Source organism: Carcharodon carcharias, chromosome 14 (genome assembly GCF_017639515.1).
Source record: "Carcharodon carcharias isolate sCarCar2 chromosome 14, sCarCar2.pri, whole genome shotgun sequence".
In the NCBI taxonomy this organism is placed as follows: Eukaryota; Metazoa; Chordata; class Chondrichthyes; order Lamniformes; family Lamnidae; genus Carcharodon; species Carcharodon carcharias.
Genome location: NC_054480.1, coordinates 80,241,538 through 80,257,864, shown reverse-complemented (window position 1 = coordinate 80,257,864; position 16,327 = coordinate 80,241,538). Strand labels below are relative to the sequence as shown.

At 54.2% G+C, this 16,327-nt stretch overlaps 2 protein-coding genes across 4 annotated transcripts in view; one reads left to right on the top strand and one right to left on the bottom strand.

Annotated features, from left to right (window-relative positions):
* Window positions 1-7,665, bottom strand: part of pcif1 (phosphorylated CTD interacting factor 1) — a 496,521-nt gene extending 488,856 nt beyond the window's left edge. For both annotated transcript variants that reach the window (XR_005945091.1, XM_041204028.1), the window contains exon 1: window positions 7,538-7,665. Coding sequence is in view for 1 of the 2 variants with exons in the window: in XM_041204028.1 (XP_041059962.1) it covers window positions 7,538-7,655 (118 nt within the window). In the remaining variant the exon portion in view is untranslated. The remainder of the gene's footprint in view (window positions 1-7,537) is intronic.
* The window catches only part of LOC121286863 (phospholipid transfer protein), a 230,480-nt gene continuing 221,499 nt past the window's right edge, over window positions 7,347-16,327 (top strand). The window contains exons 1-2 of one of the 2 annotated variants that reach the window (XM_041204034.1): window positions 7,347-7,479; window positions 8,994-9,140. The gene's annotated coding sequence lies outside the window, so the exon portion shown is untranslated. Of the gene's footprint in view, window positions 7,480-8,993; window positions 9,141-16,327 lie in introns of those variants that run through there. The other variant, XM_041204036.1, reaches the window with a different exon arrangement.

Here is a 16,327-nt window from a genome sequence, read left to right as displayed (position 1 = left end):
CTCGCTCGCTCTCTCTCACGGCCCCTCGCTCGCTCGCTCTCTCTCACGCCCCCTCGCTCGCTCGCTCTCTCTCACGCCCCCTCGCTCGCTCGCTCTCTCTCACGCCCCCTCGCTCGCTCGCTCTCTCTCACGCCCCCTCGCTCGCTCGCTCTCTCTCACGCCCCCTCGCTCGCTCGCTCTCTCTCACGCCCCCTCGCTCGCTCGCTCTCTCTCACGCCCCCTCGCTCGCTCGCTCTCTCTCACGCCCCCTCGCTCGCTCGCTCTCTCTCACGCCCCCTCGCTCGCTCGCTCTCTCTCACGCCCCCTCGCTCGCTCGCTCTCTCTCACGCCCCCTCGCTCGCTCGCTCTCTCTCACGCCCCCTCGCTCGCTCGCTCTCTCTCACGCCCCCTCGCTCGCTCGCTCTCTCTCACGCCCCCTCGCTCGCTCGCTCTCTCTCACGCCCCCTCGCTCGCTCGCTCTCTCTCACGCCCCCTCGCTCGCTCGCTCTCTCTCACGCCCCCTCGCTCGCATCGCTCTCTCTCACGCCCCCTCGCTCGCTCGCTCTCTCTCACGCCCCCTTCGCTCGCTCGCTCTCTCTCACGCCCCCTCGCTCGCTCGCTCTCTCTCACGCCCCCTCGCTCGCTCGCTCTGTCTCACGCCCCCTCGCTCGCTCGCTCTGTCTCACGCCCCCTCGCTCGCTCGCTCTCTCTCACGCCCCCTCGCTCGCTCGCTCTCTCTCACGCCCCCTCGCTCGCTCTCTCTCTCTCACGCCCCCTCGCTCGCTCTCTCTCTCTCACGCCCCCTCGCTCGCTCTCTCTCTCTCACGCCCCCTCGCTCGCTCTCTCTCTCTCACGCCCCCTCCCTCGCTCGCTCTCTCTCACGCCCCCTCGCTCGCTCTCTCTCTCACGCCCCCTCGCTCGCTCTCTCTCTCTCACGCCCCCTCGCTCGCTCTCTCTCTCTCACGCCCCCTCGCTCGCTCTCTCTCTCTCACGCCCCCGTCGCTCGCTCTCTCTCTCTCACGCCCCCTCGCTCGCTCTCTCTCTCTCACGCCCCCTCGCTCGCTCTCTCTCTCTCACGCCCCCTCGCTCGCTCTCTCTCTCTCACGCCCCCTCGCTCGCTCTCTCTCTCTCACGCCCCCTCGCTCGCTCTCTCTCTCTCACGCCCCCTCGCTCGCTCTCTCTCTCTCACGCCCCCTCGCTCGCTCTCTCTCTCTCACGCCCCCTCGCTCGCTCTCTCTCTCTCACGCCCCCTCGCTCGCTCTCTCTCTCTCACGCCCCCTCGCTCGCTCTCTCTCTCTCACGCCCCCTCGCTCGCTCTCTCTCTCTCACGCCCCCTCGCTCGCTCTCTCTCTCTCACGCCCCCTCGCTCGCTCTCTCTCTCTCACGCCCCCTCGCTCGCTCTCTCTCTCTCACGCCCCCTCGCTCGCTCTCTCTCTCTCACGCCCCCTCGCTCGCTCTCTCTCTCTCACGCCCCCTCGCTCGCTCTCTCTCTCTCACGCCCCCTCGCTCGCTCTCTCTCTCTCACGCCCCCTCGCTCGCTCTCTCTCTCTCACGCCCCCTCGCTCGCTCTCTCTCTCTCACGCCCCCTCGCTCGCTCTCTCTCTCTCACGCCCCTCGCTCGCTCTCTCTCTCTCACGCCCCCTCGCTCGCTCTCTCTCTCACGCCCCCTCGCTCGCTCTCTCTCTCACGCCCCCTCGCTCGCTCTCTCTCTCACGCCCCCTCGCTCGCTCTCACACACCCCCTCGCTCGCTCTCACACACCCCCTCGCTCGCTCTCACACACCCCCTCGCTCGCTCTCACACACCCCCTCGCTCGCTCTCACACACCCCCTCGCTCGCTCTCACACACCCCCTCGTTCGCTCTCACACACCCCCTCGCTCGCTCTCACACACCCCCTCGCTCGCTCTCACACACCCCCTCGCTCGCTCTCACACACCCCCTCGCTCGCTCTCACACACCCCAGCGCTCACTCTCACACACCCCAGCGCTCACTCTCACACACCCCAGCGCTCACTCGCTCTCTCACACACCCCAGCCCTCGCTCGCTCTCTCTCTCACACCCCCGCGCTCACACTCTCTCACACGCCCGCGCTCACACTCTCTCACTCCTTCCTCTCTCTCTCCCCTCCCCTTCCCCCCTCCCTCCCCCTCCTTCCTTCCTTCCCCCTCCCTACCCCTCCTTCCTTCCTCCTCCCTCCTTCCTTCCTTCCCCCTCCCTCTCCTTCTGTTTCCCCCTCCCTCCCCTTCCTTCCCTCCTTTCCCCCTCCCTCCCCTTCCTTCCTTCTCCCCCTCCCTCCCCTTCCTTCCCTTCCTTCCTTCCCCCCCTCCCCTTCCTTCCTTCCCCCCCTCCCTCCCCTTCCTTCCCCCCCTCCCTCCCCTTCCTTCCTTCCCCCCCTCCCTCCCCTTCCTTCCTTCCCCCCCTCCCTCCCCTTCCTTCCTTCCCCCCATCCCTCCCCTTCCTTCCTTCCCCCTATCCCTCCCCTTCCTTCCTTCCCCCCATCCCTCCCCTTCCTTCCTTCCCCCCATCCCTCCCCTTCCTTCCTTCCCCCCCTCCCTCCCCTTCCTTCCTTCCCCCCCTCCCTCCCCTTCCTTCCTTCCCCCCCTCCCTCCCCTTCCTTCCTTCCCCCCCTCCCTCCCCTTCCTTCCTTCCCCCCTCCCTCCCTTTCCTTCCTTCCCCTCCTCCCTCCCCTTCCTTCCCCCCTCCCTTCCTTCCCCCCCTCCCTCCCCTTCCTTCCTTCCCCCCCTCCCTCCCCTTCCTTCCTTCCCCCCCTCCCTCCCCTTCCTTCCTTCTCCCTCTCCTTGTTTCCCCCTCCCTCCCCTTCTGTTTCCCCCTCCCTCCCCTTCCTTCCCTCCTTTTCCCCCTCCCTCCCCTTCCATCTGTCCTTTCCTCCCTCCCTCCCCTTCCATCTGTCCTTTCCCCCCTCCCTCCCCTTCCATCTGTCCTTTCCCCCCTCCCTCCCCTTCCTTTTCCCCCCTCCCTCCCCTTCCTTTTCCCCCCTCCCTCCCCTTCCTTTTCCCCCTCCCTCCCCTTCCTTCCCCCTTCTCTCTCCAGTCTGTACCACCATTCAATGAGATCATGTCTGATCTGATAATCATTAACTCAACTTGCCTGCCTTTTCCCCATAACCCTGGATTTCTTTACTGAATAAAAGTCGGTGCATCCCAGCCTTGAATATACTTTACAACCCAGCCTGTACTGCCCTCTACGCAAGGACCCCTAAATCCCTGTGCCATAGCTTTCTGCAGTCTTTCGCTATTTAAAAAATACTCAGCTCCTGTATTCTTCCTGCCAAAGTGCATAACCTCACATTTTCCCACCTATTCTATTTGCAAAGTATTTGTTCACTCATTTAATCTGTTAATATCCCTCTGTTGGCTCATTGTGTCATACTCACCACTTGACCTCCCACCTATTTTTGTGTCATCAGCAAACTTGGCAATGGTGCATTCATTTTCCTCACCTAAGTCATTAATATATATTGTAAATAATTGTGGCCCCAATACTGATCCCTGTGGAACCCCACTAGATACAGACTGCCATCCTGAAAATGCCCCCCTTCTCCCAACTCTGTCTTCTATTAGATAGCCAATTCTTTATCCATATTAGCATACTTACCCCAAAACCATGGGCTCTTATCTTTCTAAGTAGCTAGTGCATTTTACCTTATCGAACACCTTTTGGAAATCCAAATATATTACATCTACTGGTTCCCCTATATCTATCCTGCTTGTCACCTCAAGATAATTACGATAAATTTGTCAGATATTATTTCCTCTTCCGATTTAATAAGGTTGCTGTTTCCCTCCCGCTTTAATAAGGTTGTGTCCCGACCCCCTCCCTCCCTCTCTCCTTTGCCCTCGTGTCTGTCCCTCCATCCCCCCCCGCACCCCCGACCGTGTCCCTCTCTCGCGGGGAGGGAAGGGAGGGAGAGAGGGGACACGCGGGGAGGGGAGGGGCACGCGGGGAGGGGAGGGGTACGCGGGGAGGGGAGGGGTACGCGGGGAGGGGAGGGAGGGGAGGGAGGGGCACGCGGGGAGGGGAGGGAGGGAGGCCCTCCCCCTCCCTTCCCCACGTGCCCCTCCCCCTCTTCCCCACGTGCCCCTCCCCCTCTTCCCCACGTGCCCCTCCCCCTCTCTCCCTCCTGTGTCCCTCCCTCTCTCTCCTTCCTGTGTCCCTCCCTCTCTCGCCCTCCCGTGTCCTTCCTTCTCTCCCTCCCTCTTTCTCCGCCCTCCCGTGTCCCTCCCTCTCTTTCTCCACCCTCCCGTGTCCCTCCCTCCGTCCCTCCAGTGTCCCGCCGTCCCTCCAGTGTCCCTCCCTCTCTCAAGTGTCCCTCCCTCCCTCCCTCCCTCGTCCGTCCCTCTCTCTCTCTCCCCCTCCCCCTCCCTCTCTCTCCCTCCCGAGTCCCTCCCTCTCTCGCTCTCCCTCTCTCTCCCTCCCTCTCCCTCCCTCCCTCTCCCTCCCTCCCTCTCCCCACTCCCTCTCCCTCCCTCCCTCTCCCTCCCTCCCTCTCCCTCCCTCCCTCTCCCTCCCTCCCTCTCTCTCTCTCCCTCCCTCCCTCTCTCTCTCTCCCTCTCTCTCTCTCCCTCTCTCTCTCTCTCCCTCTCTCTCTCTCCCTCTCTCCCGTGTCCCTCCCTCCCTCTCCCTCCTTCCCGTGTCCCTCCCTCCCTCTCCCTCCCGTGTCCCCCCGTGTCCCTCCCTCTCTCCCCCTCCCGTGTCCCTCCCTCTCTCCCCCTCCCGTGTCCCTCCCTCTCTCCCCCTCCCTCCCGTGACCCTCCCTCTCTCTCTCTCCCTCCCTCCCGTGACCCTCCCTCTCTCTCTCTCCCTCCCTCCCGTGTCCCTCCCTCTCTCTCTCTCCCTCCCTCCCGTGTCCCTCCCTCCCTCTCGTGTCCCTCCCGTGTCCCTCCCTCTCTCTCCCTCCCTCCCGTGTCCCTCCCTCTCTCTCCCCCCCTCCCGTGTCCCTCCCTCTCTCTCCCCCCCTCCCGTGTCCCTCCCTCTCTCTCCCTCCCGTGTCCCTCCTTCTCTCTCCCCCCCTCCCGTGTCCCTCCCCCTCCCTCCCGTGTCCCTCCCTCTCCCTCCCTCCCTCCCGTGTCCCTCCCTCTCCCTCCCTCCCGTGTCCCTCCCTCTCCCTCCCTCCCGTGTCCCTCCCTCTCCCTCCCTCCCGTGTCCCTCCCTCTCCCTCCCTCCCTCCCGTGTCCCTGCCTCTCTCTCCCTCCCTCCCGTGTCCCTGCCTCTCTCTCCCTCCCTCCCGTGTCCCTGCCTCTCTCTCCCTCCCTCCCGCGGTATCTCTCCCTCTCTCTCCCTCCCTCCCGCGGTATCTCTCCCTCTCTCTCCCTCCCTCCCGCGGTATCTCTCCCTCTCTCTCCCTCCCTCCCGTGTCCCTCCCTCTCTCTCTCCCTCCCGTGTCCCTCCCTCTCTCTCTCCCTCCCGTGTCCCTCCCTCTCTCTCTCCCTCCCGTGTCCCTCCCTCCCGTGTCCCTCCCGTGTCCCTCCCTCCCGTGTCCCTCCCTCTCTCTCCCTCCCGTGTCCCTCCCTCTCTCTCTCTCCCTCCCGTGTCCCTCCCTCTCCCTCCCGTGTCCCTCCCTCTCTCTCCCTCCCGTGTCCCTCCCTCCCCCTCCCTCCCGTGTCCCTCCCATGTCCCTCCCTCTCTCCCTCCCGTGTCCCTCCCTCCCCCGTCCCTCCCTCCCTCCCCCTCCCGTGTCCCTCCCTCCCTCCCGTGTCCCTCCCTCCCGTGTCCCTCCCTCCCTCCCTCCCGTGTCCCTCCCTCCCTCCCGTGTCCCTCCCGTGTCCCTCCCTCTCTCCCTTCCCCCCGTGTCCCTCCCTCTCTCTCCCTTCCCCCCGTGTCCCTCCCTCTCTCTCCCTTCCCCCCGTGTCCCTCCTTCTCTCTCCCTTCCCCCCGTGTCCCTCCTTCTCTCTCCCTTCCCCCCGTGTCCCTCCCTCTCTCCCCCCCCCCGTCTCCCTCCCTCTCTCCCCCCCCCCGTCTCTCCCTCTCTCTCCCCCCCCCGTGTCTCTCCCTCCCCCGTGTCTCTCCCTCTCTCTCCCCCCCCCCCGTGTCCCTCCTCTCTCTCCCCCCCCCCCCGTGTCTCTCCCTCTCTCTCCCCCCCCCCGTGTCTCTCCCTCTCTCTCCCCCCCCCGTGTCTCTCCCTCTCTCTCCCCCCCCCGTGTCTCTCCCTCTCTCTCCCCCCCCGTGTCTCTCCCTCTCTCTCCCCCCCCCGTGTCTCTCCCTCTCTCTCCCCCCCCCGTGTCTCTCCCTCTCTCTCCCCCCCCCCGTGTCTCTCCCTCTCTCTCCCCCCCCGTGTCTCTCCCTCTCTCTCCCCCCCCGTGTCTCTCCCCCCCCCGTGTCTCTCCCTCTCTCTCCCTTCCCCCCGTGTCTCTCCCTCTCTCTCCCTTCCCCCCGTGTCTCTCCCTCTCTCTCCCCCCCCCCCCGTGTCCCTCCCTCTCTCCCTTCCTCCCCGTGTCCCTCCCTCCCTTCCCCCCCCCGTGTCCCTCCCTCTCTCTCCCTCTCTCCCTTCCTCCCCGTGTCCCTCCCTCCCTTCCCCCCCGTGTCCCTCCCACTCTCTCCCTCCCTCCCTTCCTCCCCGTGTCCCTCCCACTCTCTCCCTCCCTCCCTTCCTCCCCGTGTCCCTCCCACTCTCTCCCTTCCCTCCCCGTGTCCCTCCCTCCCTTCCCCCCTCCCTCCCCGTGTCCCTCCCCCCCTTCCCCCCTCCCTCCCCGTGTCCCTCCCCCCTCCCTCCCCGTGTCCCTCCCCCCTCCCTCCCGTGTCCCTCCCCCCTCCCTCCCTGTGTCCCTCCCTCCCTTCCCCACTCCCTCCCCGTGTCCCTCCCCCCCTTCCCCCCTCCCTCCCCGTGTCCCTCCCCCCTCCCTCCCCGTGTCCCTCCCCCCTCCCTCCCCGTGTCCCTCCCCCCTCCCTCCCCGTGTCCCTCCCTCCCTTCCCCACTCCCTCCCCGTGTCCCTCCCTCCCTTCCCCCCTCCCTCCCCGTGTCCCTCCCCCCCTTCCCCCCCGTGTCCCTCCCTCCCTTCCCCCCCTCCCTCCCCCGTGTCCCTCCCTCCCTTCCCCCCTCCCTCCCCCCCGTGTCCCTCCCCCCCTTCCTCCCCGTGTCCCTCCCCCCCTTCCCTCCCTTCCCCCCGATGTTGTCAATGGAGCCGCTGTATAGCCGGCTCCTCACTGCGCATGCTCCTGTGATGCCGCCCGCCCAGATCCCCAGCCGGGTCTCTGACGGGGGCGGGAGGAGAGCGGCAGCGACGGCAGGATTGGGAGCCACGGGCTCAAGGCAACTTCTCACACAAAGACTTAAGAACACCAGGAGCGGGCTTGAGCAACCGGAGCAAGAGTTGAAGCAGTAAGGAGGGAGTCTAGGCCGCCCGCTCTCTCGGGCTGGCTCACAACAACAAGCCTCAAGATGGCGGCGGCTGCCAGCTCCGACCAAACACTGCGCCGCCGCCGCCGCCGCCTCTTCCTCCACTTCGACAGGTCTGGGCGAAATGTAACGGACCGCTGGTGAGGTGCGCCATGCCGCGCTCGTCGCGCCACGTGTGCCGGTGTTGTGCGCACCCGGTGTACCTGCCATGTAGTAAGTGAGGAGCGACAGCGATCCGTCTTGCCCCTGCTCCCGCCTCCGCTTCACCGCTCGGCCGCCGCCTCCATCTTGTATTCCGGAGCGTTCCGCCGCCTTGCGCATGCGCACCGTCGCCGCGCCAAACCTCTGATTGGTTGGCGCGGGATTGACCCGCGCGCACTGATTGGTTCGCGTGCCGGCGGCAATAACAAACACGCTGATTGGTGAAGTTGAATCTAAGTTGAGAGTTTCTGATTGGTGAGGAACTCGCAGGTGTGTCACACTTTCGCTGATTGGCTAGCAGTGGCAGGACTGGTTGGAGTGTGAACGTCATCAAAACAAACAGCAGGTGAAAGGCGGGGAAACAAGGGGGCGGAGGAAAGGGAGGGGAGGGGGCGGAGGGAGGGGGGACAGAGGGGAGGGGATGGGGGGGACAGGGGCTGTGGGGAGGGTGGGATGGGGGGGACAGGGCAGGGGTGTGGGGGGAAGGGGAGGGGACAGGAGGGAAAGAGATAGGGGGTGAGGGGGTAGAGAAAGGGGGGACAGGTGGGGGAAGGGAGAGGGTGTGTACGGGGAAGGGGAGGAAGAAGGGGGTGAGGGGAGGAGTGGAGAGGAGGAGGTTGGAATGAAAGAGGGGAGGGGGGGTTGGAAAGAGAGGGGGAGGAATCAGGCCAACCCTGCAATAACTTGCAGTCATGGATCATTTGCTGTTCTCTCCAGCATTTGGTTGCAGTGGCATTGACCAAAACTCATCAGATCAAGATTGAATACATCTTCTACTTCGATGTCTGTGCGATCTACTTGTAGATCAAGCCAAACATCTGCATTTTTTTTCACATTGGGTAACACGCTCAGTGTCTTAAGGAATCATTTTGCTACCAGGTTTGGATTGGACTTGAAGACATATGTATCCCGTTACTTTGATTAGAAGTGGCTGCAGTCTGGGTGGTGCACTCATCAGTGGCTTGTGCCAAATCACTCATAATGATTCCTGGTCTATTTATACGATAAATTGTTTACCAACTGGGTGGTGTGGAGTGTGGCAGTGTTAATGGAACCCATGGCAATACTGGCACAGAGCCATAGAGCTGCAGCTGACAGTAACACTCAGCATACTTACTCTTATCCCTCCTTGTGACAATGATGACAGGTACTGGAGCTGTGGGCTAGTAGTGACACCAATCCCTGGTAGTAACAGTATCTCTGAGAATGATAGTGATCAGTGAGAGTGGCACTAACCCTTACTAGTGGCAGTGATCACTGGGGTTTACAGTGATCACTGGGAGTGATAGTTAATGGGAGTGAGAGTGATCACTTGGACAACAGTCTGCAGGAAGTTTCCCACAATGGATGGACCACACATGGGTTCATACTGTGATGTGTGACTCAGCCAATCTTTCATCTTCAACGAATCCAGGAGAGAGACCTAAATGGGATTTATATTAACTTTATATCAAATAGAAATGGACATTGTGACAGATTCTTCAGTACAGGCAGAGGAGCCTTAAGCTTCACCTCAAGAAAGGACATCCAGGAACAAGAAAAAGAAACTTCAGGAGCTACAAGGGAGCTGATCTCAGCTTTGTTGCTGAGACCCTTCCTTTCAAGGTTGTATCCATTTTGTTTATTTGCCTGATAGTTTTGTGAATTGTTTAAATCATTAAATAGCTGCTAATTGACCCATTAAGCTTCTGTTTGCATGGGACTTTCTTTGATTGACTATTGTTCTGCTTCACAAATCATGGAATATCTATATCTCGACAAGAGGCTTTTTTGACCAGCCTCCAGGTGAGGTCCCCAATGTGTTAACTTCCTGAACGGCACCCCAATTTTGTTATGCTCCTGGGTGAGGAGGAATGAGCTGGCTCCCCTTTATTAAACGCCCACAACTGGTTGCAACAAGGTTAAATTAGAAGGGATTGCTTCCCCATGGATGCCTTTTGCCAGTCCAAATGTATTTACTTTTAGAAGGAGCCAATTTAACGAGGCTTTCTTGAGTCAAAGAAAGAGTTAAGTTTTTTAGTTACCAAAACCCGAGAAAAACAATAAAAATGCAACACACATACATACAGATCAGAAATGAGAAGCTAATAGTCCAAATAAAAGTTTTTAAAGAAGTGGATCAGTCTTTGGCTTGTCTGAGAGAGACAGTGGTATGTTACGGCCGTTAAGTTGGGTGATTCCAGGAGAGCTGACTTCGGCAGTTTCACAGTTAGTTTGAAGACCCCTTGTTCTGCAGGATAGATATTTCCTTGTCGATTTTGGTTTCTGCGGAGCCTTGCCTCCAGCAACAGAGAGAGAGAGATTTCGTCTGCAACTGCAAGGGTGACTAGTTGGTATTCTTTTGCTGTCACTCTCACAGCACATCAGCACAAACTGCACTGCTCTGCAGCTAGCCTTTTGTAAGGTATTGTGTAATGAGAAAGGAATAATTGGTAATCTAATTGTGCGAGGCCCCTTGGGGATGAGCGACCATAATATGATAGAATTCTTCATCAAGATGGAGAGTGATGTAGTTGATTCTCAGACTTGGGTCCTGAATCTTAATAAAGGAAACTACAATGGTATGAGGCGCAAGTTGGCTATGATGGATTGGGAAACGTTACTTAAAGAGATGAGGGCGGATAGGCAATGGCAAACATTCAAAAGAGTGCATGGGTGAACTGCAACAATTGTTTATTCCTGTCTGGCACATAAGTTAAACAGGAAAGATGGCCAAACCATGACTTACAATGGAAATTAGAGATAGTATTAGATGCAAGAAAGAGGCATACAAATTGGCCAGAAAAAACAACAGACCTGAGGATTGGGAGCAGTTTAGAATTCAGCAAAGGAGGACCAAGGGATTGATTAAGAAGGGGAAAATGGATTACGAGAGTAAGCTTGCAGGGAACATAAAAACTGACTGTAAAAGTTTCTATAGGTATGTGAAAAGAAAAATGTTGGTGAAGACAAATGTAGGTCCCTTACAGTTAGAGACAGGGGAATTTATAATGGGGAACAAAAAAAATGGCTGACCAACTAAATACATATTTTGGTTCTGTCTTCACAAAGGAGGACACTAATAACATACCAGAAATGTTGGGGAACACATGGTTTAGTGAGAGGGAGGAACTGAAAGAAATCAGTACTAGTAGGGAAATGGTGTTGGGGATAAAAGCAAAAAACTGCGGATGCTGGAAATCCAAAACAAAAGTAAAAATACCTGGAAAAATTCAGCAGGTCTGACAGCATCTGCAGAGAGGAATACAGTTAACATTTCGAGTCCATATGACTCTTCAACAGAACTAAGGAAAAATAGAAGAGAGGTGAAATATAAGCTGGTTTAAGCGGAGTGGGGGGGGTACAGATAGAGCTGGACAGAGGGCCAGTGATAGGTGGCAAAAGGACAAAGAGGTGTTGACAGTGGTGATATTAGCTAAGAAATGTGCTAATAGGTGACATTAAGGGTAGAAAGCAGGACGAGCAAGGTACAGATAGCCCTAGTGGAGGTGAGGTGGGGTGGGGGGAAGGGATCGTAATAGGCTAAAAGGTAGAGATAAAACAATGGATAGAAATACATTTAAAAATAATGGAAATAGGTGGGAAAAGAAAAATATATATAAATTATTGGGAAAAAGGGGGGTGGGAAAGAGGGTGGGGATGGAGGAGAGAGTTCATTATCTAAAGTTGTTGAACTCAATATTCAGTCCAGAAGGCTGTAAAGTGCCTAGTCGGAAAATGAGGTGCTGTTCCTCCAGTTTGCGTTGAGCTTCACTGGAACATTGCAGCAGGCCAAGAACGGACATGTGGGCATGAGAGCAGGGTGAGGTGTTGAAATGGCAAGCGACAGGGAGGTCTGGGTCATGCTTGCAGACAGACCGAAGGTGTTCCGCAAAGCGGTCACCCAGTCTATGTTTGGTCTCTCCAATGTAGAGGAAACTGCATTGGGAGCAGTGAATGCAGTAGACTAAATTGAGGGAAGTGCAAGTGAAATGCTGCTTCACTTGAAAGGAGTGTTTGGGCCCTTGGACGGTGAGGAAGGGTGGTGTTGGGGAAATTGATGGGATTGAAGGCCAATAAATCCCGGGGCCTGATAATCTATATCCCAAAGTACTTAAGGAAGTGGCCCTAGAAATAGTGGATGCATTGGTGGTCATCTTCTGAGATTCTATAGATTCTGGAACAGTTCCTACAGATTGGAGGATAGCTAATGTAACCCCACTATTTAACAAGGGAGCCAGAGAGAAAACAGGGAATTGTAGACCAGTCAGCCTGACGTCCGTCGGTAGTGGGGAGAATTCTAGAGTCCATTATAAAAGATTTAATAGCTGAGCACATGGAAAACAGTGGCAGAATCGGACAGAGTCAGCTTGGATTTATGAAAGGGAAATCATGCTTGACAAATCTACTGGAATTTTTCGAGGATGTAACTAGTAGAGTTGATGGGGGAGCCAGTGGATGTGGTTTATTTGGACTTTCAGAAGGCTTTTGACAAAGTCCCACATTAGAGATTGGCATGTAGATTTAAAGCGGATGGGATTGAGGGTAGTGTATTGAGATGGATAGAAAGCTGATTGGCAGACAGGAAACAAAGAGGAATAAACGGGTCTTTTTCTGAATGGCAGGCAGTGACTAGTGGGGTACTGCAGGGATCGGTGCTGGGGCCCCAGCTATTCACAATATATATTAATGATTTAGATGAGGGAATTAAATGTAATACCTCCAAATTTGCAGATGACACAAAGCTGGGTGGGAGAGTGAGCTGTGAGGATGATGTAGAGATGCTTCAGTGTGATTTGGACAAGCTGAGTGAGTGGGCAAATGCATGGCAGATGCTGTATAATGTGGATAAATGTCAGGTTATCCATTTTGGTAGCAAAAACAGGAAGGCAGATTATTATCTAAATGGCTATAAATTGAGAGAGAGTAAGTAAAAGGCATGCAGGTGCAGCAGGCGGTAAAGAAGGCAAATGATATGTTGGCCTTCATAGCCAGAGGATTCAAGTACAGGAACAGGGATGTCTTGCTGCAATTGTACAGGGCCTTAGTGAGACCACACCTGGAATATTGTGTGCAGTTTTGGTCTCCTCATCTGAGGAAGGATGTACTTGCTATAGAGTGAGTGCAGGGAAAATTTACCAGACTGATTCATGAGATGGCGGGACTGACATATGAGGAGAGATTGAGTCGATTAGGATTATATTCGCTGGAGTTCAGAATAAGAGGGGAGATCTCATAGAAACTTATAAAATTCTAACAGGACTAGACAGGGTAGATGCAGGAAGGATGTTCCCTTTTGGTGGGGGAGCCCAGAACCAGGGGTCACAGTCTAAGGATATGGGGTAGACCATTTAGAACTGAGATGAGAAATTTCTTCACCCAGAGAGTGGTGAGCCTGTGGAACTTGTTACCACAGAAAGTAGTTGAGACCAAAACATTGTATGTTTTCAAGAAGGAGTTAGATATAGCTCTTGGGGTGAAAGAGATCAAAGGGTATAGGGAGAAAGCAGGAGCAGGCTATTGAGTTGGATGATCAGCCCTGATCATAATGAATGGCGGAGCAGGCTCGAAGGGCTGAATGGCCTACTCCTGTTCCTTGCATATATGTTTCTATTCTGTTGATCCCAACATGGAACTCAATGACTGGATTCTTACCCTCCCCCTCCAATATCCTTTCAAACTGGGTAGACATTTCCCTAACCTTGGCACCAAGTAGGCAACAAAGCATTTACAGAAATGACAAACTTCACTAAACCCCTTGAAATATCAAAACAATAAAGACAATTCTGCATAAACCCTCAACACAAGATTGATCCTTCAGTCACTTACACCTTGCAATGCAAAATGCTACCACAGGGACATCTTGTAGCTTTAGCCTTCAACTCTGCTGGCTGGTAGAAGTCTAACCTCAGACATGTATCTTTGAAAATATATTGAAGCACATTAAAGCCATGTGTCTCGTCAATCTAAACAGACATCATATTAAAAAATTACTGCCATATCAATCACATCAAATGTATGAGCTAATAGCTATGGATATGTACATTAGTCTGTTTCAAATACTTTGATCGACCTGGGACTGCAGCATCCAATCACCGCTGTCTGCTTTCATTGCCAATTACTTCAGACACAATGGGACTTCAGTCCTGCACCTGTATGTTAAGATCTTGAACTGTTCCTTGTCTTACAGGAATCAGCTACAAACACAAACGAGTAACTCCTCCGGTGCAGATCGTAATGTCTGTTCAGCACAGTTTATACAAACAGCTAGTAACTGCTTTTAACCCTGTATGTGCTGTGACCAAAAAGAAAGAATCCAATAAACAAACCAACCTTTGGCGACCAGATTTTCCTTAAGATAAAACTTTCTTTGACCAACAAAACACTTAATTGTGGTGTTTTTGAGTCAGAAGTTTGTCTGATCAAGCCCCCATTCTTGAGCCTTAAACCCATAATTCAGGCCAGCATACTGAAGGAGCGCTGGACTGTTGGAGGTGCTGTCTTTCTGATGAGACATTAAACTGAGGACCTATCTGCCCTCTCAGGCAGACGTAAAGGATCCCATGGCACTACCTTAAAAAAAGCAGGGGTGATCTCCCTGTGTCTTGGTCAACATTTGTCCCTCAGCCAACATCACTAAAGCAGATTATCGTTCTGTTGAAGGGTCATGAGGACTCGAAACGTCAACTCTTTTCTTCTCCACCAATGCTGCCAGACCTGCTGAGTTTTTCCAGGTAATTGTGTTTTTGTTTTGTCATTTATTTCTGCAGTTTTGGGAAGCCTGTGCCAGCAAATTGATTTCCATATTTACTTCAAGGGCTGGAAAGTGCTTTGGGAGGTCCTGAGGTTGCAAAAGGCTCTATCAAAATATTTCTTTTCTTCGTTGATCATCCCAGGAGGGTATTGTTTACAGTTGCAAAAATCTTCTACTATTGCAACACCTGGCTGATATGTTATTCTATTCTGGTATGCAGCCAGGCAGACCACTGGAGTTCCCTGATCAAAATATAGATTTGCATGCTGGGTAAGGAGCTTGTTTGACAGGGACCTCTGATGATGCACTGAGAGAGAAAGTGAGTTGTGTCTTTGTCACTGAGCTCTGCCATCTTCTGGAGGCCAAATGACCACTGAGACAACCTTCCCCTTGGATATGAAGATCAATACTGATTTAAACTTTCAGATCAGTGGATCCTTCCTAGCAATGACCTTCAGTTCATGCCAAATTGCTCATTCTGCCTCCCACAGAAACACCATTCAAGTGACAGGACCAACATATTCATCACTTCGATAAAAACAAAAAACTGCGGATGCTGGAAATCCAAAACAAAAACAGAATTACCTGGAAAAACTCAACAGTTCTGGCAGCATCGGCGGAGAAGAAAAGAGTTGATGTTTCGAGTCCTCATGACCCTTCAACAGAACTGAGTGAAGCTTAGGAAAGGGGTGAAATATAAGCTGGTTTAAGTGGGGGGGGGGGGGAGAGAGAGAGTGAAGTGGGGTAGTTGGTGTGGTTGGAGGGACAAGTAAGCAGTGATAGGAGCAGATAATCAAAAGATGTCACAGACAAAAGAACACAGGTGTTGAAGGTAGTGAAATTATCTAAATGAATGAGCTAATTAAGAATGGATGGTAGGGCACTCAAGGTACAGCTCTAGAGCTTGGCCTAAATAGCCAAGTGGTGATGGAACTGGGTTTATAACCCCAAGATCAAGAGTTCAAATCTCACAATGGCAAACTATGAAACAATGTAACTTCATCTGAAACAGATGGAAACATGTTTGTACTCGAAAGAGTTACAGATGCTGCCAGACCTGCAGGAGTTAGGAGGCTGGTAAAAAGACCTGGGTACAACATTTGCTTGGCCTGAATAGCCAAGTGGTTATGGTACTGGGCTTGCAACCCCAAGATCAAGAGTTCAAATCTCACAATGGCAAACTATGGAACAATGTAACTTCATCTGAAACAGATGGAAACAGGTTTACTCAAAAGAGTATCAAGAGTTCAAATCTCACAATGGCAAAACTATGCAACAATGTAACTCCATCTGAAACAGATGGAAATGGGTTTGTACTCGAAAGAGTTACAGCTCCAGAGCTTGGCCTAAATAGCCAAGTGGTTATGGTACTGGGTTTGTAACCCCAAGATCAAGAGTTCAAATCTCACAATGGCAAACTATGTAACTTCATCTGAAATAACAGATGGAAATGGGTTTGTACTCGAAAGAGTTACAGCTCTAGAGCTTGACCTAAATAGCCAAGTGGTTATGGTACTGGGTTTGTAACCCCAAGATCAAGAGTTCAGATTTAAAAGATTATCAAGAGTTCAGATCTCACAATGGCAAACTATGAAACAATGTAACTTTATCTGAAACAGATGGAAACGGGTTTGTACTCGAAAGAGTTACAGCTCTAGAGCTTGGCCTAAATATCCAAGTGGTTATGGTACTGGGTTTGTAACCCCAAGATCAAGAGTTCAGATTTAAAAGATTATCAAGAGTTCAGATCTCACAATGGCAAACTATGAAACCATGTAACTTCATCTGAAACAGATGGAAACGAGTTTGTACTCGAAAGAGTTACAGTTCTAGTGCTTGGCCTAAATAGTATGGTACTGGGTTTGTAACCCCAAGATCAAGAGTTCAAATCTCACAATGGCAAACTATGAAACAATGTAACTTCATCTGAAACAGATGGAAACGGGTTTGTACTCGAACGAGTTACTGCCGATTTTTGGGCTTGGCCTAAATAGCCAAGTGGCAATGGTACTGGGCTTGTAACCCCAAGATCAAGAGTTCAAATCTCACAATGGCAAAC